The sequence below is a fragment of the Hyla sarda genome, chromosome 7 (assembly GCF_029499605.1).
Source record: "Hyla sarda isolate aHylSar1 chromosome 7, aHylSar1.hap1, whole genome shotgun sequence".
NCBI lineage: Eukaryota > Metazoa > Chordata > Amphibia > Anura > Hylidae > Hyla > Hyla sarda.
In genome coordinates this window covers 108,736,731-108,761,064 of record NC_079195.1, presented here as the reverse complement: position 1 = coordinate 108,761,064, position 24,334 = coordinate 108,736,731, and the positions used below count along the sequence as shown (strand labels likewise).

Below are 24,334 nucleotides of genomic sequence, written 5' to 3'. Positions count from 1 at the left end.
TTATGTCAGTAAATCCTCATGATTAGAAATGTATACATATATCATATATACCTAAGGGTCCCTAATCTGCTGTAGACTGTAAACAATATAAGATCCTTTATGTTCTAACCCTGGAGATAAACTTGAAAGCAGAAAATAAGGTAATGTCAGTTTATCTGTATTTTCGGCTTTGGGTCCTGTTTAGACATTGTTTATGTTTGAACAGTTTCTGTGTTAATTCTCCCTGGGATGGGAAGAGTTAACCTTCCCATCTTCAGCACTTGGGGGATATATAAGACCTCTTCAGGTGCTGCTCTGGGCTGGTAATTAGAGTTTTAACCATGGTTATGTGTCCTGTTTGATATATGATAAAAGCAAACAATCTCCAGACAGCAAGGCGGGATGGATTGGAGCGCTGGGACAAGGTAAAAGTTAAAATGGTTTATTTCCCATCATGCAACGCGTTTCACGGTTACCCGCTTCCTCGGGCATATTGGGTTCAGCAGATTACAAGGTATATATAGGGGAAAGAGGTTAACCCCTTCAGGGAGGAAACATTTTAGTTAACCCCTTGAGGGGCCAAGCCCTTTTAACCCCTTACAGCAATAGAAACACATAATAATATCACAAAAATAATATCCAATAAAACAAATACACCAAAATTAAGAACAATAATTATATTATAAAAAATATTTATAAAAAAATATATATCTCACAATACTCTTTAGAAAAAAATTTTTGCGAGCATTTTGCGAGCATTTTTGCGACCATCTGGAAATAAAGTGACTAGAGAGAAAACCCAAAAAGATTCCCTATTATTTAATCGCTGTATGCGATTATGACAGAAAACTGGGACAGTTTCCAGTATGGTTAGTTTTAAAACATCAGTGCATCTATCATGCTTAAGAAGTAGGTGGCGTGAGACACTATGCAAGGCAAAACCATTTTTAACCTCTTCAGGACGCAGGGCGTATCCATACGCCCGTGGGAATTCCGGTGCCCACCACTAGCCAGTTGGGAACCGGAGCCGGATGCCTGCTGAAATCGTTCAGCAGGCATCCCGGCATATCGCCCAGGGGGGTCATTATGCCCCCCCATGTCGGCGATGGCCGCAGATCGCTGGACTGAATTGTCCAGCGATCTGCGGCCATTGCCGACATGGGGGGGCATAATGACCCCCCTGGGCGATATGCCGGGATGCCTGCTGAACGATCTGCGGCGATTCCGGGTCAATCGGGTCTCCAGTGACCCGGTGACCCGAAATTACAGCAATAGCCAGCAGGGGTGAGGTGGCACTGGTGCCACCTCACGATCGCCCTGATTCGTCGGTCTCCTGCTGTTGACAGCCTCCTGCTGTTGCTTAGCAACAGCTCCCAGCATGCAAAAAGGGCATGCTGGGAGATGTAATTATGCAACAGCAGGAGGCAGACCACCACAACTCCCAGCATTCCCTTATGGGCATGCTGGGACTTATAGTTTTGCAACAGCTGGAGGCACATTTTTTCTATGGAAAAGTGTACCTTCAGCTGTTGTATAACTACAACTCCCAGCTTGCACAAACAGCTAAAGTGCATGCTGGGAGTTGCAGTGGTGCATCTGCTGGTTGCATAACTACAACTCCCAGCATGCCCTTTGGCTGTCGGTGACTGCTGAGAGTTGTAGTTTTGCAACAGCTGAAGGCACACTGGTTGTGAAACTCAGAGTTTTTTTTACCTAACTCAGTGTTTCACGACCTGTGTGCCTCCAGCTGTTGCAAACTACAACTCCCAGCATGCACCGTATATGCTGGGAGTTGTAGTTTTGCAACAGTTGGAGGCACACTGGTTGTGAAACACTGAGTAAGGTCACAAACTCAGTGATACATAACCAGCGTGCCTACAGCTGTTGCTAAACTAAAACTCTCAGCATGTACAGTCTGTCAGCGCACTAAAAGACCATGCATGCTGGGAGTTGTAGTTTTGCAACATCTGGAGGGCCCCAGTTTGGAGACCATTGTATAATGGTCTCCAATCTGTGCTCTTCCAGCTGTTGCAAAACTACAACTCCCAGTATGCACTGACTGTCCAGGCATGCTGGGAGTTTTAGTTCAGCAACATCTGGCCCTTCAGATGTTGCCGAACTACAACTCCCAGCATGCCCTTCAGCTGTCTGGGCATGCTGGGAGTTGTAGTTTTGCAACAACTGGAGACACACTGGTTGGGAAACATTGTCTGTTTCTAACTCAGTGTTTCCTAACCTGTGTGCCTCCAGCTGTTGCAAAACTATGACTCCCAGCATGCACTAACAGACCATGCATGCTGGGAGTTGTGGTTTTGCAACAGCTGATGCAAGCCCTCCCCGCCCCGCCACCCCCGTGAATGTACAGGGTACATTCACATGGGCGAGGCTTTTACAGTGGGTTTCTCGCATCTTGAGATGCAGCAAATTTTGCGCTTGGAAACTCGCTGTAACCCCCCCTGCCCATGTGACTGTACCCTAAAAACACTACACTACACCAACACAAAATAAAATAAAAAGTTAAAAACACTACATATACACATACCCTTACACAGCCCCCCTCCCCCAATAAGAACGTCCGGTACACCACTGTTTCCAAAGCAGAGCCTCCAGCTGTTGAAAAACAACAACTCCCAGTATTGTCGGACAGCCGTTGACTGTCCAGGCATGCTGGGAGTTTTGCAACAGCTGGAGGCACCCTGTTTGGGAATCACTGGCGTAGAATACCCCTATGTCCACCCCTATGCAAATCCCTAATTTAGGCCTCAAATGCACATGGCGCTCTCACTTTGGAGCCCTGTCGTATTTCAGGGCAACAGTTTAGGGTCACATATGGGGTATCGCTGTACTCGGGAGAAATTGCGTTACAAGGTTTGGGGGGCTTTTTCTTCTTTAACCCTTCATGAAAAGGAAATGTTGGGGTCTACACCAGAATGTTAGTGTAAAAATTTTTTATTTTTTACACTAACATGCTGATGTTGCCCTATACTTTACATTTTCACAAGAGGTAAAAGGGAAAAAAGCCCCCCAAAATTTGTAACGCAATTTCTCCCGACTACAGAGATACCCCATATGTGAGCGCAAAGTGCTCTGGGGGCGCACAACAAGGCCCAGAAGGGAGAGCGCACCATGTACATTTGAGGTGATTTGCACAGGGGTGGCTGATTGTTACAGCGGTTTTGACAAACGCAAAAAAAAAAAAACCCCACATGTGACCCCATTTCGGAAACGACACCCCTCACGGAATGTAATGAGGGGTGCAGTGAGAATTTACCCCCCACAGGTGTCTGACGGATCTTTGGAACAGTGATCCATGAACATGAAAACTTGTACAGCCCACTGTTCCAAAGATCTGTCAGACACCAGTGGGGGGCAAATGCTCACTGTACCCCTTGTTACGTTCCTTAGTTTCCAAAATGGTATGCCGTGTGTGTTTTTTTTTTGCTGATCTGATACCTTAGGGGCTTCCTAAATGCGACATGCTCCCCGAGCAAAATTTGCTCTCAAAAAGCCAAATATGACTCCTTCTCTTCTGAGCATTGTAGTTCGCCCATAGTGCACTTCAGGTCAACTTATGGGGTACCTCCATACTCAGAAGAGATGGGGTTACAAATTTTGGGGGGTATTTTCTGCTATTAACCCTTGCAAAAAGGTGAAATTAGGGGGGAAACACACATTTTAGTGGAATTTTTTTTTTTTTTTTTTACATATGCAAAAGTCGTGAAACACCTGTGGGGTAATAAGGCTCACTTTATTCCTTATTACATTCCTCAAGGGGTCTAGTTTCCAAAATGGTATGCCATGTGGGTATTTTTTGCTGTTCTGGCACCATAGGGGCTTCCTAAATGCGACATGCCCCCCGAGCAAAATTTGCTCTCAAAAAGCCAAATATGACTCCTTCTCTTCTGAGCATTGTAGTTCGCCCATAGTGCACTTCAGGTCAACTTATGGGGTACCTCCATACTCAGAAGAGAAGGGGTTACAAATATTGGGGGGTATTTCCTGCTATTAACCCTTGGAAAAATGTGAAATTTGGGGGGAAACACACATTTTAGTGAAAAAAAATAATTTTTTTTTACATATGCAAAAGTCGTGAAACACCTGTGGGGTATTAAGGCTCACTTTATTCCTTGTTATGTTCCTCAAGGGGTCTAGTTTCCAAAATGGTATGCCATGTGAGGGTTTTTTGCTGTTCTGGCACCATAGGGGCTTCCTAAATGCAACATGCCCCCCAAAAACCATTTCAGAAAAACGTACTCTCCAAAATCCCCTTATCGCTCTTTCCCTTCTGAGCCCTCTACTGCGCCCGCCGAACACTTAACATAGACATATGAGGTATGTGCTTACTCGAGAGAAATCAGGCTACAAATATAAGTATACATTTTCTCCTTTTACCCCTTGTAAAAATTTAAAAATTAGGTCTACAAGAACATGCGAGTGTAAAAAATGAAGATTGTGAATTTTCTCCTTCACTTTGCTTCTATTCCTGTGAAACACCTAAAGGGTTAAAATGATGACTGAATGTCATTTTGAATACTTTGGGGGGTGCAGTTTTTATAATGGGGTCTTTTGTGGGGTATTTCTAATAAGAAGACCCTTCAAATCCACTTCAAACCTGAACTGGTCCCTGAAAAATAGTGAGTTTGAAAATTTTGTGAAAAATTGGAAAATTGCTGCTGAACTTTGAAGCCCTCTGGTGTCTTCCAAAAGTAAAAACTCGTCACTTTTATGATGCAAACATAAAGTAGACATATTGTATATGTGAATAAAATTTTTTTTTATTTGTAATATACATTTTCCTTACAAGCAGAGAGCTTCAAAGTTAGAAAAATGCAAAATTTTCAAATTTTTCATCAAATTTTAGGATTTTTCACAAGGAAAGGATGCAAGTTACCAAAAAATGTCTACGTTAAAGTAGAATATGTCACGAAAAAACAATCTCGGAATCAGAATGATAACTAAAAGCATTCCAGAGTTATTAATGTTTAAAGTGACAGTGGTCAGATGTGCAAAAAACGCTCTGGTCCTTAAGGCCAAAATGGGCTTGGTCCTGAAGGGGTTAATGTTTAAAGTGACAGTGGTCAGAATTGCAAAAAACATCCGAGTCCTTAAGGTGAAAAAGGGCTAAGTCCTTAAGGGGTTAATATTAGATCTGTGTTTATTCATACGTGACCGCACCGTCTGTACGGTGCGGCCAACGTATTGAAGCCCACATGAACAGGTAAGTAAATAGCAGTTCGGATATCTCGAATTCTTCTGATGATGATACACTAACATTTGACATAACAGTCCATGAGGTTTCCAATGATAGTCTGAGCAATTATTCTACACCTGATTCTAGGTTAAATGAGTCCACAGCTTTTTTAAACTTCCAGCTTACTCATGCGAATATTGTCCATCTACCTCCCCCAACCATCAGTCCACAAAAAAATTGGATCACACAATATTTTCCCTTGATACAAAGCACAACCGTAAAAAGAAAAAGCGCCCCAGAGGCTCACGAGGAGGGAACAAATGTAGGAATAGATCAAAGTACAAAAAAGAACAAGATGATAATGTTGCTAATTCAGCAATAATACACGATGATAGTATCAAGGATAATGGTAATACCAGTGAAAATAAAATTCAACTGTTCAATTTCTCATACTATATGTTAAAACAGAACGAAATTGATTTATTAGCTAAAGGTCTTTCTGTCCGACAGCACTTCCCAATAATTTTCAACTTTTTTTTGATTTACATAAATTTATTCGCAAGCTTACTCTTGGACGCCACTTCTCATTGATTGATAAACGTGGTGTGCCAAATATGCCATCCATTCCGAGTGACATATCTATTGTGTCCCCTGTGGGGGATATTGTAGGTGTACCTACGCCTTTAGGTAGTGCACCTGCTGTGTCCCCTACTTTAGATTCTTTAAACCCTGAGTCTATAACACTTGTCCCTACGAAATGTCCTGTGAGGCATGTTGATGTTAATCCGGTTTCTTAATTTTATCCCCTACAACATAGGGGCTCACATGTTGAAACTTTTTACTCCTTAGTTTCAAAAGAATTATGCACTTTACATGAAACTGTCAGATTCACTGGATATCAGGATAACCTTAGTAAGGAGGAACGTAGAGCTATTGAATCTTTACAAAATAATTCATCTATTGTAATCCGCCCTGCTGATAAGGGGGGGGGGGGGGTAATAGCCATTCTGAATAAAGTTGATTATGTTCACGAAGCTTTATCTATACTGTCGGATATAAATTTAAATTATTATGAAATCCTGGAACAGGATCCCTCATCTAAATATGAGCTGCAATATAATATATTAATTTAAAAAGCCATTGATGTGTCTCTTCTAAATAAAAAGGAAAAATAATTTCTTTCTGTTAAACACTGTTCTTTACCCATTTTTTATTATCTTCCCAAATTACACAAGTCCCTCACTCACCCCCCTGGTCGTCCTATTATTTCGGGTATTGGGTCTCTTACGAGTAATTTATCGCACTTTATTGATTTATTTTTACAACCCTTTGTGCTACAGTTACCATCGTACCTAAAGGACTCTACCCAACTTATTAGAGAAATTCATAATTTAATTCTACCTTCACATTTTTTATTCATCACTAGTGTTGAGCGGCATAGGCCATATTCGAATTCACGAATATTCGTGAATATATGGATGAATATTCGTCATATATTCGCGAATATTCGCGTTTTATTTTCGCATATGCAAATATTCGTGTATGCGAAAAATTAACATATGCGAAAATTTACATACACGAAAACCTGTACAAGCAAAAATCCGCGTATGCGAAAATTAGCATATGCAAATTTTCGCATATGCGAAAATTCGCACACCAGTCTCACACAGTAGTATTAGAGCCTTCTTTACACCACACAAGCTGGAAGCAGAGAGGGATGATCACTGTTATGTGTACTGTGGAAAAAATAAAAATAAAAAAATAAAATAATACGAAAATTCGTAATTAATAATATATAGTGCTATATTCGCGAATATTCGCGAATTCGCGAATATGCGATATTCGCGAATAAAATTCGTATTGCGAATATTCACGAGCAACACTATTAATCACACTTGATGTTTGTTCATTATATTCAAATATTTCCCCGTCAGTTGGGTTGAAAACTGTCTTTGACACTCTATCTAGTGATTCCACTTTGGATCCTTTACAGATTTCTTTTTTAATTGAAGCCATGCACTTTATTTTGGATCATAACGCATTTCAGTTCAATGATATTATTTACAGACAGACACGGGGCTGCGCTATGGGGACTCGTTTCACCCCAAGTTATGCTAATTTGGTCATGGGGCGATTCAAGTCCCTGTACATCAAGCAGCCCACACATTTCAGTTCTCACATTATTTTTTTATAAACTCTTTATAGATGATTTGTTCTTTATTTGGTCAGGTTCTATTATTTTGGCTGAACAATTTGTTTCCCATTTAAATTCCAATGATTGGGGTTTTTCCTTTACATTGCATCATTCTAATAAGGAAATAGAATTTCTGGATCTGTTAATCAGAAGAGACATCAATAATAAGATCATAACAGAAACCTTTTTTTTTTTTTTTAAAAGGTGGACGTTAATAGTCTTTTGGAATATAGTAGTTCACATTATCCCAAGTGGATAAAAAATTTGCCCTATGGGCAGTATTTGCGCATCCGCAAAAACTGTACCAACAAAAAAGATTTTTTTAAACAATCGGGTATCCTCAGTGAGCATTTCTTGTCTAAGGGCTATCCCCCCTCCATTCTAACTGATGCATTTATTAGGGTGAAGAATATATCACAAGAAACACTGGTTATGAAAAAAGATTTTACTCAGACAGCATCTAAGGAATCCTATAAATACAATTTTATTACAGATTTTAACTGTGGAGCAGGCAATATCCGCCGAATATTAAGTAGAAATTGGTCCATCCTATTGGATGACTCTATTTTAAAAAATCTGTTACCACCCCAACCAGGTATTACGTTTCGTCGGTCCCCGAACCTGAGAAATATAGTGGCCCCAAGTAGGTTAAAATCTGAATCCCTCTTACAAAACCATTCCGTTGGTTCTAATGTCTAGTGTTGAGCGGCATAGGCCATATTCGAATTCGCGAATATTCGCGAATATATGGACGAATATTCGTCATATATTCGCGAATATTCGCATATTCGTTATATTCTCGTTTTATTTTCGCATATGCGAAAATGCGCGCATGCGAAAATTACCATATGTGGAAATTCGCATATGCGAAAATTAGCATATGCTAATTTTCGCATATGCGAATTTTCGCACGCCAGTCTCACACAGTAGTATTACAGCCTTCTTTACACCACACAAGCTGGAGGCAGAGAGGGGTGATCACTGTGATGTGTACTGTGAAGAAAAAAAACAAAAAAAAAAACGAATATTCGTAATTACGAATATATAGCGCTATATTCGCGAAATTCGCGAATTCGCGAATATGCGATATTCGCGGATAATATTCGAATTGCGAATATTCGCGAGCAACACTACTGAACAAAGCCATACAGTGGAACAGGGAAATGAATGTGGACTGGTTTGGTTTTGGGCCACGCTCTAAGTACCCCATAGGATTTCAAAAATGAACTATTAGGAAATTCCTCCGATTAGAATAAATCTATTTTCATATATTAACGATAACACATGTAAAATATTTACTCACTCAAATTTAAAGCCGTGATTTGACCAACAAATCGAAAACTAAACAAAAGACAGAAAAACTAAACAAAAAAAAATAATAAAATAAAAATCTCAAGAAAACCCAAAGCCATAATTGGGCTAAGTTTCCACTTAGATTTAAAAAATTTTTTCTGCTGCATAAAAAACACCAAATCGGCGGCACAGTGTCTTTTCGCAAGAAAAACGCAGCGGCCAGATATTAGCTGTAAGTCAATTGAAAATCACAAGACGCATAACTCACTTGAAATTTTTCATTGTGGCGTTTTTTCACTCTTCTCTGGCGTTTTTCGGGGCTCTGCGGGAGATTTTCAAAATCGCAGCATGTTGAGACTATGGCGTTTCTTCCACATTTATCTTGGCAATTTCTCCCATAGAAGTCTATAGAAGAGAGAAAAAAAACATGAAAAATGAAATGTGGATCATAGCATTAAAAGTTAAAAGGGGGGGGGGGGATTCAAAACTGACTTTCTCTTTTGTGTAGACTGCCTCAGATTTGGAGAAAAAAAAAGTACCGGTATATGCTTGCACCATGTAAGGCTACTTTCACACTGCCGTTGCTTCTCGTCGAGAACGGCTGTCAAAGTCTCTTCCCCCCCCCCCCCCTGACTTTAATGGCCGTTCTCATAACAGGGAGCAACAGCAAACAATGGTACTTGGCGGCTCTCATTTACTACTATGGGGGCCACCGTGCGCCATTATGAATAGCGGGAGAAAAAGACAGCACATGCTGTAAATATTCTTCTGCTATTCTGCACGGCTCTCCCAGCGGCTGTCACACTGTTGTGCAGAAGTGTGAAAGGGGCCTAAGACGTTTTTTTTTTTTTAAGTGGGCATGGCCTCAGAAAGGGGGGTTTGGCTTAAAGGGGTATTCCAGGGAAAAAAAAAATTATATATCAACTGGCTCCAGAAAGTTAAACAGATTTGTAAATTACTTCTATTAAAAATCTTAATCCTTTCAATAATTATCAGCTTCTGAAGTTGAGTTGTTGTTTTCTGTCTGGCAACAGTGCTCTCTGCTGACATCTCTGCTTGTCTTGGGAACTGCACAGAGTAGAAGAGGTTTGCTATGGGGATTTGCTTCTAAACTGGGCGGTTCCCGAGACACGTGTCATCAGAGAGCACTTAGACAGAAAAGAACCACTCAACTTCAGCAGCTCATAAGTACTGAAAGGATTGAGATTTTTTAATAGAAGTAATTTACAAATCTGTTTAACTTTCTGGAGCCAGTTGATATATATATATATATAAAAAAAAAGTTTTTCTCCTGGATAACCCCTTTAACCCCTTAAGGACGCAGGACGTAAATGTACGTCCTGGTGAGGTGGTACTTAACGCACCAGGACGTACATTTACGTCCTAAGCATAACCGCGGGCATCGGAGCGATGCCCGTGTCATGCGCGGCTTATCCCGGCTGCTAATCGCAGCCAGGGACCCGCCGGCAGTGGCCGACGCCCGCGATCTCGCGGGCGTCCGCCATTAACCCCTCAGGTGCCGGGATCAATACAGATTCCGGCATCTGCGGTGGTTCGCGATTTAAATGAACGATCGGATCGCCCGCAGCGCTGCTGCGGGGATCCGATCATTCATAACGCCGCACGGAGGTCCCCTCTCCTTCCTCCGTGCGGCTCCCGGCGTCTCCTGCTCTGGTCTGTGATCGAGCAGACCAGAGCAGAAGATGACCGATAATACTGATCTGTTCTATGTCCTATACATAGAACAGATCAGTATTAGCAATCATGGTATTGCTATGAATAGTCCCCTATGGGGACTATTCAAGTGTAAAAAAAAATGAAAATGAAATGAAATGAAAATGAAAAATCCCCTCCCCCAATAAAAAAGTAAAACGTCCGTTTTTTCCTATTTTACCCCCAAAAAGCGTAAAAAACATTTTTTATAGACATATTTGGTATAGCCGCGTGCGTAAATGTCCGAACTATTAAAATAAAATGTTAATGATCCCGTACGGTGAACGGCGTGAACGAAAAAAAATTAAAAAAGTCCAAAATTCCTACTTTTTTAATACATTTTATTAAAAAAAAATTATAAAAAATGTATTAAAAGTTTTTTATATGCAAATGTGGTATCAAAAAAAAGTACAGATCATGGCGCAAAAAATGAGCCCTCATACCGCTGCTTATACGGAAAAATAAAAAAGTTAGAGGTCATCAAAATAAAGGGATTATAAACGTACTAATTTGGTTAAAAAGTTTGTGATTTTTTTTAAGCGCAACAATAATATAAAAGTATATAATAATGGGTATCATTTTAATCATATTGACCCTCAGAATAAAGAACACGCGTCATTTTTACCATAAATTGTACGGCGTGAAAACAAAACCTTCCAAAATTAGCAAAATTGCGTTTTTCGTTTTAATTTCCCCACAAAAATAGTGTTTTTTGGTTGCGCCATACATTTTATGATATAATGAGAGATGTCATTACAAAGGACAACTGGTCGCGCAAAAAACAAGCCCTCATACTAGTCTGTGGATGAAAATATAAAAGAGTTATGATTTTTAGAAGGCGAGGAGGAAAAAATGAAAACGTAAAAATTAAATTGTCTGAGTCCTTAAGGCCAAAATGGGCTGAGTCCTTAAGGGGTTAAATTGTGCCCCACCACCACCAAAAATAAAAAAATAAAAATAAATAAAACATCTTTAATTACTGTAGATAATGTAGATTGAGAACACTGGGTCAACTACATCAGATTTTAAAATGTCTTTAAAAATGATTAAAACATTTTTGCACAATAGCATTATTTTATTTATAACACATACAGTGTCAGCAGCGCTGTACACTATTCCCTCAAATTGGTCCCTGCCCCCATTGGGGCTCGCAACCTAAATTTGCCTATGAGAACGTTTGGGAGGAAACCCATGAAAACAATAGGAGAACATACAAACTCATTGCAGATGTTGTACTTGGTGGAATTTAAACCTAGGATCCCAGCGCTGCAAGATAACAGTGCTAACCACTAAACCGCCATGCAACTCAGCTGTCTCTCCTTTGTAAAACGAAGCAAGTTTTTTTTAATTTGTCCCCCACAGTCCACCACTAGTGACTCCCACTCTGATCACCTGTGGCTGGGTGGTACAGGGGATAGTGTAGGGTATCTTAGTGTTAACGCTTAAATGTCGTGATGCCAGGGTGAGGTTTCCTCAATGTAATGGTCCTACTGCCAACCGTCCCACAAACAGCAGGGAGAAATAACGGAATGTCCACAGCAGATTTTCTGAAGTAAACTTGAAGTAACTTTACTGTATATTTTATGCAACGGCATGTAACAGAACAGTCTTTGAGAGAGAGAACCATGGTACAGGTTCCTCACAGGTTTGCTGGGACTCCAGATTCAATGACTTTTGTTTGCTAGCCACTGTGCTACTATTTTTAGGAGTTTTGAGCTTCTAGTAGTCACACAGGATTCAGTAATTTGAGCTTTGTGTAACTCACGTTTAGTGGCTGCAGATTCTTAGGCTTTGGGCCTAGCTTGAATTGATGATTTGTGCTGAGATGTGCTTCTCTGATAATCCGGAACTAAAATACCAGAATTTAGTGGCAGCAGTCCCTTATATATTTAGGGAGTGGGACAAAACTCATTGGTCAGCATAACCTGTCAGTCCTGACCCAGTGAACTCTGGGTATCACATGACCCAAAGGTCCTTAAACCACAATCAATTTAAGGCACGTGACCTCTAAGGTCCTATACAGAGGTATTCCTAAATAACATATTAAATACATAGATTTATTTATGCATGAAATAACATTTACATGAGGAGACTAGGGGTTAGTCCTAAGGAATAGTGTTGAGCGGCATAGGCCATATTCGAATTCGCGAATATTCGCGAATATATGGACGAATATTCGTCATATATTCGCGAATATTCGCATATTCGTTATATTCTCGTTTTATTTTCGCGTATGCGAAAATACGCGCATGCGAAAATTAGCATGTGTGGAAATTCGCATATGCGAAAATTAGCATATGCGATTTTTCGTATGTGCGAATTTTCGCACGCCAGTCTCACACAGTAGTATTACAGCCTTCTTTACACCACACAAGCTGGAAGCAGAGAGGGATGATCACTGTGATGTGTACTGTGAAGAAAAAAAAAAAAAAAAAAAACGAATATTCGTAATTACGAATATATAGCGCTATATTCGCGAAATTCGCGAATTCGCGAATATGCGATATTCGCGAATAATATTCGAATTGCGAATATTCGCGAGCAACACTACTAATGTCCCGACACTTTTCCATGTGGGCGACCTAGGTGTCTTAGTTGTGCTATGATAGGCACCCCTTCAGTTTCATTTAAATCTACAGTAACAAATAAAAGTTTTCAAATAAAAAAAACACTATTCTTGTGATAGTTCGTTTGCTATCTATTTACTTACCTGTCCATGTGGGCTTCAATACGTTGGCCGCACCGTACAGAGGGTGCGTTCACGTATGAATAAACACAGATCTAATATTAAAAATGGTTTGTGCCTTGCATAGTGTCTCACGCCACCTACTTCTTAAGCATGATAGATGCACTGATGTTTTAAAACTAACCATACTGGAAACTGTCCCTGTTTTCTGTCATAATCGCATACAGCGATTAAATAATAGGGAATCTTTTTAAATTTTCTCTCTAGTCACTTTATTTCCAGATGGTCTTAATGAGACATTGGAAAATGCTCGCAAAAAATTATTCTAAAGAGTATTGTGAGATATATATATATATATTTTTTATAAATATTTTTTATAATATAATTATTGTTTTAATTTTGGTGTATTTGTTTTATTGGATATTATTTTTGTGATATTATTATGTGTTTCTATTGTTGTAAGGGGTTAAAAGGGCTTGGCCCCTCATGGGGTTAACTAAAATGTTTCCTCCCTGAAGGGGTTAACCTCTTTTCCCTATATATACCTTGTAATCTGCCGAACCCAATATGCCTGAGGAAGCGGGTAACCGTGAAATGAGTTGCATGATGGGAAACAAACCATTTTAACTTTTACCTTGTCTCAGCGCTCCTATCCATCCCGCCTTGTTGTCTGGAGATTGTTTGCTTTTATCATGTTTTTACCCCAGCGGGAAGAAGCTGCAGAGACACCTTGATGAAATACCTTGTTCCATTGTTGTACTTGGCTGTAGTACAACTCCAAGCGGTAAGCACAGTTTACATTTAGCGTTACCGATCACACTTTGGTGTTACACTACGGAGCGCGTCTGTTTGTGCATTTTTAATTCTGTGTTTGATATATAGATTTTAGCCTGCTTTGTTTTAGTACATTTGTCAGGGTTTTGTATTTTGTATGTTTGTTCTGCATTTGCTTTGTGTTGCTTAGTCTGTATTCACACTGTCCATTTTGTCTGTCCTGTTTTGACCTTGTTTGATCCTGCTATTCTGAGAATAGAATCCTGTTCTTAGCCTTGTGCTAATCTGTCTATCTAAGAGTGAGTTAGTCTTGTGTCTGTACCCGAGTTTGCTTGTATTTAGAATTTTTGTTTCCTCCTAGGCCACTATCCTAATCACTCAGTGGAGAGTGCCCACTGGCTAGGAGCCTATTTGGCTTTGGCTGTCTCTCCAAGATTGGAGTGGGGTGTCCAGTGTGTTCCTTGTTCTAAGTCCAGTGTGAACAGTGCTCTTGATTTCCTAACCCATTTAGTGTTCTGTCATTCAGTTAACCTGTTCTTCCCCTGCATCTCCTGGTTTTGCCTGCTGTATACTTATCCTCATATCTAGTCTTGTTGTTATTATCATATCTGCCGTTAATCTTGATTTCGGTTTCTGAACTGTATGTTAGTATGCCATATTCAGCCTTGTTTGTATTTAAATATACCTGTTTGTTGGTTCTGTCATGTTCCTGACTTGTTTGCCGACATTGTACAGTTATGTTTGTTTTGCTGACTCCGACACCCATGCACTTTAGCACAAGGAAGGGACCAACTCCAAGTTGTCAATCCGTCATTTAGGGCGGATGGGCAAGTAAGCAGGGAGAGTGGTTTATAGGGACAGCTTTAGGTCTCACCTCTCCCTGACCCCCCCCCCCCTCCCCCGTTCATGACATTGACCCACACTAACTAATTTAGATCACACACAAAAACATATTTTCTAAATAATAAAAAAACACTCATGCTTCTAGACATACCTAATAGCAACACCCAGATACAGGATAATTGTTTTAACCCCTTGAGGACCCAGGGGTTTTCCGTTTTTTTCCTCCTTACCTTTAAAAAAATCATAACTCTTTCAATTTTGCACCTAAAAATCCATATAATGGCATATTTTTTGCATCACCAATTCTACTTTGTAATGACCTCAGTCATTTTACCCAAAAATCTACGGCAAAACAGAAAAAAATTATTGTGCGACAAGATTGAAAGAAAAAAAAACGCCATTTTGTAAATTTTGGGGGCTTCCGTTTCTACACAGTAAATTTTTTGGATAAAATGACACCTTCTCTTTATTCTGTAGGTCCATATGATTAAAATGATACCCTACTTGTGTAGGTTTGATTTTGTCATACTTCTGGAAAAAATCATAACTACATGCAGGAAAATGTATACGTTTAAAATTGTCATCTTCTGACCCCTATAACTTTTTTTTTTAACGCGTATGGAGCGGTATGAGGGCTCATTTTTTGCGCCATGATCTGAATTTTATAGCGGCACCATTTTTGCATTGATAGGACTTATTTATCTTTTTATAGATTTTCCATGATATAAAAAGTGACCAAGAATGCACATATATATATATATATATATATATATATATATATATATATATATATTCTTTCCGTTTCATTTAATATATTACAAATATTACATAGTCCCATAAACAAAAATATTTTTGTAAAAATGTAAATGTTTCAAGTAGGGATTATCTATCTAGATTTTGTCCTTGATTGTTTATTTGTTTATTAATGTAAAATATATAAACAGGAAAGGTAAAAAAAATAGATACTCTTGCAAAGCCTTTTACAATTGTAAAACAATGAAGAAAACTCAAAGAACTACTGTACATTGAACATACTATATACTGTATTATGCACAGAGAACAAGTAGAAGAAAAACTAAGAAAATTGCCAAATTGCTGTCCTTTGTTTATCTTGTAACCCAGAATACAGGCTAGATAGGGCTACAAATGTCTTCTGTATCCCAAAATGACCCAAATGACTTGGTAAACATTTTTGGGTAAAACATTGGTAAAACATTTTTTTTCCATTACTCCAAAAAATGAAAGTTATATAACACTTTATATTTACCCCAAAATGGTACTATCAACAATACAGCTTGTCCAGTCATAAAGAAGCCCTCATTCAACAGAAAAATGCATGAGTTTTAAATATGGAGTGAAGAAAATGAAAAAAAAAAGTCACTGTGTCCTGACTACCAAAATTGACTGTATTATTAAAATGGCAATCCGGGGAACTACACCTCTACCCACACTTATGTCCAATTGCAGGGGACTTCGACAGCTAGGACTCCCGCAATCTCCTGTACAGGTCACAACTACTCACTCGTCCTCTTTTGTAATCAGATCATTTTCACTAAGAACATTTTGTTTTGAGATATATATCAGAAATAAGACAATACTGTTGAATATTATGTTGTTACATATGATATCAACATAATAAAATATTAAAAACATACAAAAAAACTAAAAGATTAGAAAAAAGAAGCTGTATAATAAACATTTTAAGAAACTAGAAAACAAACAAATGAACTAGTATATAAAGTGTATCACGCAGTACTGAGAAATGACGATTAAGTAGAATTATTAGGATCTGATTTGCTAAATAATTATTTTTGTAGTGAATGTGTTGATAATTCTGTAGAAAATTTGTACACAACTCAGATTTATCAAACTGTGTGAGAGAAAAAATAGAGGGATTTTTCCACAGCGAAATCTGTCAAGAAGTGATCTGATTCTGGACAGATTTTGATAAATCTCCCCCAATTGGAGTAAAGTTTAGGCATATCAAGACAGCAGCCCTAAACTTGTTAACATTTTTGAGGATACTTTTGTTTCATTTAAATTCCTCTTTCTAGTGACAAATTCCTCTTTCTAGTAGAATAACATTCATCATGCTGATGACTTTTGCAATAGTAGGCAAATCTGAGTGTGTTTATTTTGACACTATTCACAGTGTAGAGATGGAAAAAAGAGAACAGAATACAAGCGCTCTATGTGCCGTTACTCTGGGTGAAAATATATAGCATTAGAATATATATGTGTATCACTCAACTGGTTGTGTTGTACGTGGGCACAACTCCATGAATCGCGTTGACACAGCTATTCTGGTGTGTCATCAATTTCCCTGGGATCAGCTGCAGCATGCTCTCCGCAGAGCCCTGGATAGGGTCGAGTCCAGAAATACAATCGTGGTTATTTCCAAAGATAGATAGATAGAAAAGGGTAACAGGGGTGAGGGAAATAGAAAATTGACGCTGGAGTGGTGCTCCCGGGGGGGAAGAGATAATATAAACCGTGTGAACTGACTAAATAAAATAGTAAAGAAGGTAATTGGAATGAATTCGGACTACGCATTTCGAGTGGTCACACTCTTCGTCAGGTTGTCCATTTTGGCACTATGGTTTTTCTAGCTTTACATAGCACTCTAAGGATTCCTAACTGGGTATAATCATTTAGATCTAGACTACCCACCAGTCCCACTATAAACCTGCGAGGGTCTATCTCTAAAAAGGGTTGCAATCAATCTCTCTATAATATACTCAAGGAAACCCTTTTAGTAGAGTTATTTTCTCTATTTTCCATTTGATCTTGCGATATGTCTTCTGATATGGTTTATTGTTTTCTTCTGTTCCCTTTTTTTTCCTGATTATATCAGATATTCAACAAAATCAGACATGAATGAAGATATAGAGATTTGTGATGATTGTGGGCAAATAAAAAACGGTAGGTATGTCTAAAGCTATATTTGTTTGTATAGTGATATGATTGTTTGGATAAAGCCACATGCTGTATATTTCACATTCAGTCATATACAGTTGATGTTTTTCTTTTTTCTAAGGAATTATTTTGCATTGTAAAACACATCAACCATTAGCAGTGCCCATAGGTAAAGATCTGCAGGCATCAGCAGGTAGCTAATAGGGAAAAGAAGCTCCCTTCCTTTTATCTATCCCCTGGAATTTGTAATTTTGTACCCGGTAAGGAGCTGCTGACATATTCCCTTTAACTGGTAGGCCAGAATGGACTATGTTCCATAAGGGTTAAAAGACCAGTGGCACAAGCCCCAAGGTATATTCCAGGAGCAAATATTACCACCATACAGGTATATATATAATATATATATATATATATATATATATATATATATATATATATATTACAATACTAATAATATATTTATATAATATTTACAATATTTTTATAATAATTACAGTATTTTAGCTATATCCTTTGGCACTGTTTGGATTGACTTACTGTATTAGACTAATAAGGATTTTAGACAATAACGCTTGCATTGCTATGGCAACTACTTGGTTCAGTGTAATTTTTCTACTTCAGTTCCACTAAATACTGTATCTAACATAAGCCTAAGTCCAAAGTCTTGAGTTCCAAGGCCCAAACTGAAGTTATTTAACCTCTTAAGGATGCAGGGCGTACCCTGTGCCCGGTCCAAGTGTTTAAAACGGGGTCACGCCGTGACCCCGCATCACACCCGGTCGGTCCCGGCTGCTAATGATAGCCGGGACCCTGGGCTAATAGCGCGCGGCACATATCCTTGTGCCACGCACTATTAACCCTTCAGACGCGGCGATCAAAGTTGATCACGGCGTTCAAAATGAAAGTAAAAGCTTCCTGGCAGCTCAGTCGGGCTGATCGGGACTATCGCGATAAAATCGCGATGTCCCGATCAGCTAGGACGCGAGCGGAGGTCCCCTCACCTGTCTCCGTCGCGTCCGATCAGCGTTTGATTGCTCTAAGCCTGAGCTACAGGCTTGAGCAATCGAGCTCCTAGAACACTGATCCATGCAAAGCTATGGCTTTGCAGGGATCAGGGTAAAAGATCAGTGTGTGCCGTATTATAGCCCCCTATGGGAGCTATAACACAGCAAAATAATAAAAGTGAAAAAAAAAAGTTGATAAAGGTCATTTACCCCTTCCCTAATAAAAGTTTGAATCACCCCCCTTTTCCCATAAAAAAACAGTGTAAATAAAAATAAACATATGTCGTACCGCCGCGTGCGTAAATGTCCAAACTATAAAAATATATAGTTAATTAAACTTTTTAAAAGCTTTGATCAGTCAGGGTTAGCATGTTCAGACACTGTCCCTCATTTACTAACAGGATCCCGACACTTTTTTGTTGGGTTTTGCGCCAGAATTCTGTCTGCGCCAGAATTTGCGCCAGAATTTGTCTCACAACCCGACAAAATGATAATCACTCAGAGTGAGAGAAAAAAACAACAAAAGGGTCGTTTTTCCCGACAAAAGGGGCGTGTTCCCGACAAAAAGTGAAAAAACACTCCGAGTGTGAAGAAAACTCACAGGAAAACCTTGCTTCACAGAAAACCGACAGCTCAAAATGGAGTGAATCCTGCTACCCCCAGCATGGAACAGGGTCTGTTCCATGTTGGGGGTAGTAGTAGAAGGGCTGAGGGATTGATCGCACCGGGTCTCACTTCTGAGACCCGATCCGATCAGATGTTATTAAGCAGGGGGGCGGGCAGCATTTTCAGATCCCCTGCAATGTACAGTAAACTTTCATTTTAAAATTCCCCACCAGTCCACCAGGAGCCCTGAATGGCCGGGACCGAGGAGCCAATCAGGGCTCCTGGCAGGGTTTTAATATAGAAGCGCTGTGGTGGGCAAAGATGTATAGAATCGCTGGGGGGGGGGTATATATCTGGCCCCTCCAGCATTTCTATATATCTTTCCCCCTGCTGCGCTATATCAAACTTAGTGCCCGCTGCACTTGAATAAATGTACTGCCCCCCAGCGCTATTATATATCTATATTGACCCCCGCTGCACATATACTGACCCCTGCTGCGCATATTTATATATATACTGACCCCCTCCCCCCCCAGCTACGCATATTAATATTCATGCTCTCCCTCCCCTGGCTGCCAATGAATGAAAACTCTATTAGCGGCTGAGCGGAAGGCTGCTGCCCGCTCACGCTGCTAAGAGTTTGTCATTCATAGCGGGCAGCAGCTGCATATCATGCTATGGATATATGTCTGACCCTCACATCATACATGTACAAATGCCGGCTCACCGCTATGAATGACAAGTAAGCTATTAGGAGCAGCAGCGCGAGCCTTCCTGCACTGCTTTACTTGTCATTCATAGTGGTGAGCCGGCATTTGTATATGTATGATGTGAGGGTCAGACATATATCCATATATTTCCGCTCCGCCGCTAATAGAGTTTTTATTCATTGGCAGCCAGGGGAGGGAGAGCATGAATATTAATATGCGCAGCTGGGGGGGTCAGTATATATATAAATATGCGCAGCGGGGGTCAGTATATGCGCAGCGGGGCTCAGTATAGATATATAATAGCGCTTGGGGGGGGCAGTACATTTATTCAAGTGCAGCGGGCACCCGCAACAGGGGTAAAGATATATAGAAACACTGGAGGGGCCAGATATATACCCCCCCCCCCCAGCAATTCTATACATCTTTGCCCACCACAGCGCTTCTATATTAAAACCCTGCCAGGAGCCCTGATTGGCTCCTCAGTCCCGGCCATTCAGGGCTCCTGGTGGGGAATTTAAAAATGAAAGTTTATTGCACATTGCAGGGGATCGGAAGATGCCGCCCGATCCCCTGCTTAATAACATCTGATCGGATCGGGTCTCAGAAGTGAGACCCGGTGCGATCAATCCCTCAGCCCCTCTACTACTACCCCCAACATGCAACAGACCCTGTTCCATGATGGGGGTAGTAGTACAAGCACTAATGTAGTCAGAATTTGCAGAGACTTTTTTCTGTAGCACAGAATACATTTTGTGCGACAGAAAAAAAAACTGTGACAGAAAGAAAGGGAAATTGGGCAACAGATTAGTAAATAGCATCAGAAAAAAAGGAGTAAAGGACTTGCAAAAACACAAACCGACACTCCACTCTTAGTAAATGAGGGCCACTGAACGTAAAATAGTATGTAAAGAAGCACTGAGCTAAGGCTACATTCACACTACCTTTATGACATGGTATTCATACTGCTTGCGCTGTCCTTTTCTCCCGCTATTTCCGTCAAAAAACAACGGTTCCCGACAGCCACATAATAGTTAATGGGAGCCATCAGAATCAATTGTTGCTCGATGCTCCCCATCACGTGAATGGCCGTTAAAGTCACAAAAAAAAAAGAGGAGAGAGACTTTAATGGCCGTTCTTGACGGGGAGCAACGGGAGTGTGAAAGGGAGTGATTTAACTACAGTACCAGGCAGAGCCATCCATAAGAAATATTGCTGTCCTCTCCAAATTTCCCTAAAAAACAGATACATTTTTTTTGCACAGGTAGAGATCTGTCAATCATGAGCTGGGGAAGAAAGAGTGGAGGGGAACCACCTAGCAGCCATTCCCCTACCCTGGTGCATAACACTGGCCGTGACCCAGTGTTAAAGTCACATGCCACTTTAAAAAGGGGGTGGGACTTAGCATAAAATGTTAGGGATTTAGTTAAACTTCCCTCCAGATACATATTAATGTATTGCTGAATATGTCAAAAGTTTGAAAAACATAAGGATTTTTATTTATTTATTATTATTACTTCTATGTTTTTATCTAACAATTTAAACACCTTTTTACAGGTGACATCATTTTCCATCTGTTATACTGCTATGATGTCTACATTGTATCACCTCCCTGCCCACTGAGTTCGAAACAGAATGAAATAGATATCTATCTCCATGAAAGTATTGTGAAGCCTCTTGAACAGAAAGGATATAAATGCTTCTTCGGATCCAGAAACATAACTGGAGGGGATCATATTATTCAGGCTATGAGTACCCCTATTACAATTATCCCAACAACTATTGTACCAGTATACAAAGATAAGAAGTTCTCAAACCTACGAAATTTACTCTTAAGACCAGATTATTTGAATCGGATTGTATATCTCTTATTTGATAGATCACAACTTAATCCTGATGTAGTAGTAAAAAACAGCTACTCAATGTCTATTCATGATTCTTTTCTGCTACAAAAACTCATTCAAACAATTGAACAGAACAGGGGGAAGACCCCTCTGCATCAAAGAAAAAGAAAGTATGAATTGGGGCCATATTCTGGTGAGTATAGTGAATCTAAGGATATTTGCAAATGTGTACAGAATTCCCAAACAGAATAAAAAACAATTTAAGGCATATATGCTGCAGCTTTGTGATATGTATAAACTTTAACACCTATAACTTTCAAATTTTTCTGTATACGGGGCTGTATGAGGGCTCATTTTTTGCGCCTTGGTCTTTAGTTTTTATGGGTTCCACTTTTGCGTATATTTTACTTTTTGATCACTTTTTATTAAATTTTTTCTGGTATGTGATTGGATCAAAAAGCAGCACTTATAGATTTTTTTTTACTTTTACGCCATATGGGATCCTTAACATTATATTTTAATAATTCAAACAATATCACATGCAGTGATACCAAATATGTTTATTTCAGAATTATTTATACTTTTTCTGCAAAATGGAAAAAGGGGGGGGATAAATTTTTATTGTGGAAGGGGCTTATTCACATTTTTTTTAAATAAAACCTTTCTTTTTTTTTTTTTTACTTTGTTTAAGGGACTGTTTAGCAATCATTAGATTGCTATTACTGATCACTGCTTTACACAGGCATAGCACTGATCAGTAATACCAGTGATCTACATCTTCGGTCTGCTGGAAGGAAGACCAGAGAAGGAGATCATTGGAGCTGCCGGGAAGCAAGTGAGGAGACCTCGGATGGCCATTGCGAACCACCACAATTATGCCGAGTATGGTCTTATAAGTCTTTTGATAATACTTAAAATGCTGGGATCAATACCTTGCTGCTGATAGGGGTATAACACCACATTAAAAACACCAATACTAATACACATGGAAAAAGACACAAAAACTGCATTATGGAGAAAAAATAAGAGGGAAATTTTTTTGTGAGACAAAGAAGATCAAGCTTATGAGGTTGCAGTCCAAAAAATATAATTTTTTTTTATTAAAGCATACAGATGTAAAATCAGTACAAAAGATCAATAAAAAGGGACTGACACGTTTTGGACAGTGTATCCTGTCTCCAAACCTCACTGAACAAACACCCGCATTAAACCCAATATACTGGGCTATAGTATGGGTGAGCAGCTTAACAAAGGGGGTTTACTTACTTAAATCCATTCAGTATATGCAGAATTCTGGCACTGTGATCTTCAGCTGCATAGTGTTCCAGCGTGCATTGGAGGCGGGGAGCCGACTCATCCAGCTACCCTGCCTCCTTCATATTCTCCATCTGTCCCATCCCTGTCATTATTATATTAATGAATGCCACGGGTGAGCCCTCTGCTCTCTGTGCTCTAACCTGTGGCCTTTATTAGCATAATAATAAAGGGCTGGGTCAGACGGAAGTGAGACACAATTTATCCTGAGTATATTTTCTAAGTGTGCCAAATTAGTAACTTAGGTGAAAAAAATTCAGTTGGCTAAACTTCAGATTTAGGGGAAAAACCCACAATGAGCCATAGCCCCTCATTTACTAAAAGTGGAGTGTAATTTTCTTTGTGTTTTTTTGGGGGGGGGGGGGGGCATTTCCCTGATGGCCATGCCCTTTTTGGGTTTTCTGAGTTAAGTGGCGAGTTAGTAAGGTTTTTTTTTATTTTTGGGCGGGAATTCTGGAGCATGACTCATGCAACACATAAAACCCTACAACAATCTACTTAGAATACCCTTAGCAAATTAGGCCTATAGTCTACATTCATGAGTTATGAATAGAGGTGAGCGAACTTACAGTAAATTCGATTTGTCACAAACTTCTCGGCTCGGCAGTTGATGACTTATCCTGCGTAAATTAGTTCAGCCTTCAGGTGCTCCGGTGGGCTGGAAAAGGTGGATACATTCCTAGGAAAGAGTCTCCTAGGACTGTATCCACCTTTTCCAGCCCATCGGAGCACCTGAAAGCTGAACTAATTTATGCAGGAAAAGTCATCAACTGCCGAGCCGAGAAGTTCGTGACCAATCAAATTTACTGTAAGTTCGCTCATCTCTAGTTAAGAACTTGCCTTGCTCCTCTCACTTGTGTCTGATGGCTGACTGCTGTGTATAAAGATATACCACAAAGGCAGCATATTCAGATGGAGCTCAAAAGCACATCTGTACAGAGTACTTTTAAAGGGGTATTCCAGGCAAAAACTTTTTTTTATATATCAACTGGCTCTGGAAAGTTAAACAGATTTGTAAATTACTTCTATCAAAAAATCTTAATCCTTCCAATAGTTATTAGCTTCTGAAGTTGAGTTGCTGTTTTCTGTCTAACTGCTTTCTGATGACTCACGTCCTGGGAGCTGTGCAGTTCCTATGGGGATATTCTCCCATCATTCACAGCTCCCGTGACGTGACATCATCATTGAGCAGTTAGACAGAAAACTTCAGAAGCTAATAACTATTGGAAGGATTAAGATTTTTTAACAGAAGTAATTTACAAATCTGTTT

General features: G+C 39.6%; 1 protein-coding gene across 1 annotated transcript in view; it reads left to right on the top strand.

Annotated features, from left to right (window-relative positions):
• Positions 1-24,334, top strand: part of LOC130281706 (uncharacterized) — a 189,027-nt gene that overhangs the window by 6,307 nt on the left and 158,386 nt on the right. The window contains exons 2-3 of the mRNA XM_056529220.1: positions 17,528-17,595; positions 21,464-21,943. Of these exons, the coding sequence (XP_056385195.1) occupies positions 17,528-17,595; positions 21,464-21,943 (548 nt within the window). The remainder of the gene's footprint in view (positions 1-17,527; positions 17,596-21,463; positions 21,944-24,334) is intronic.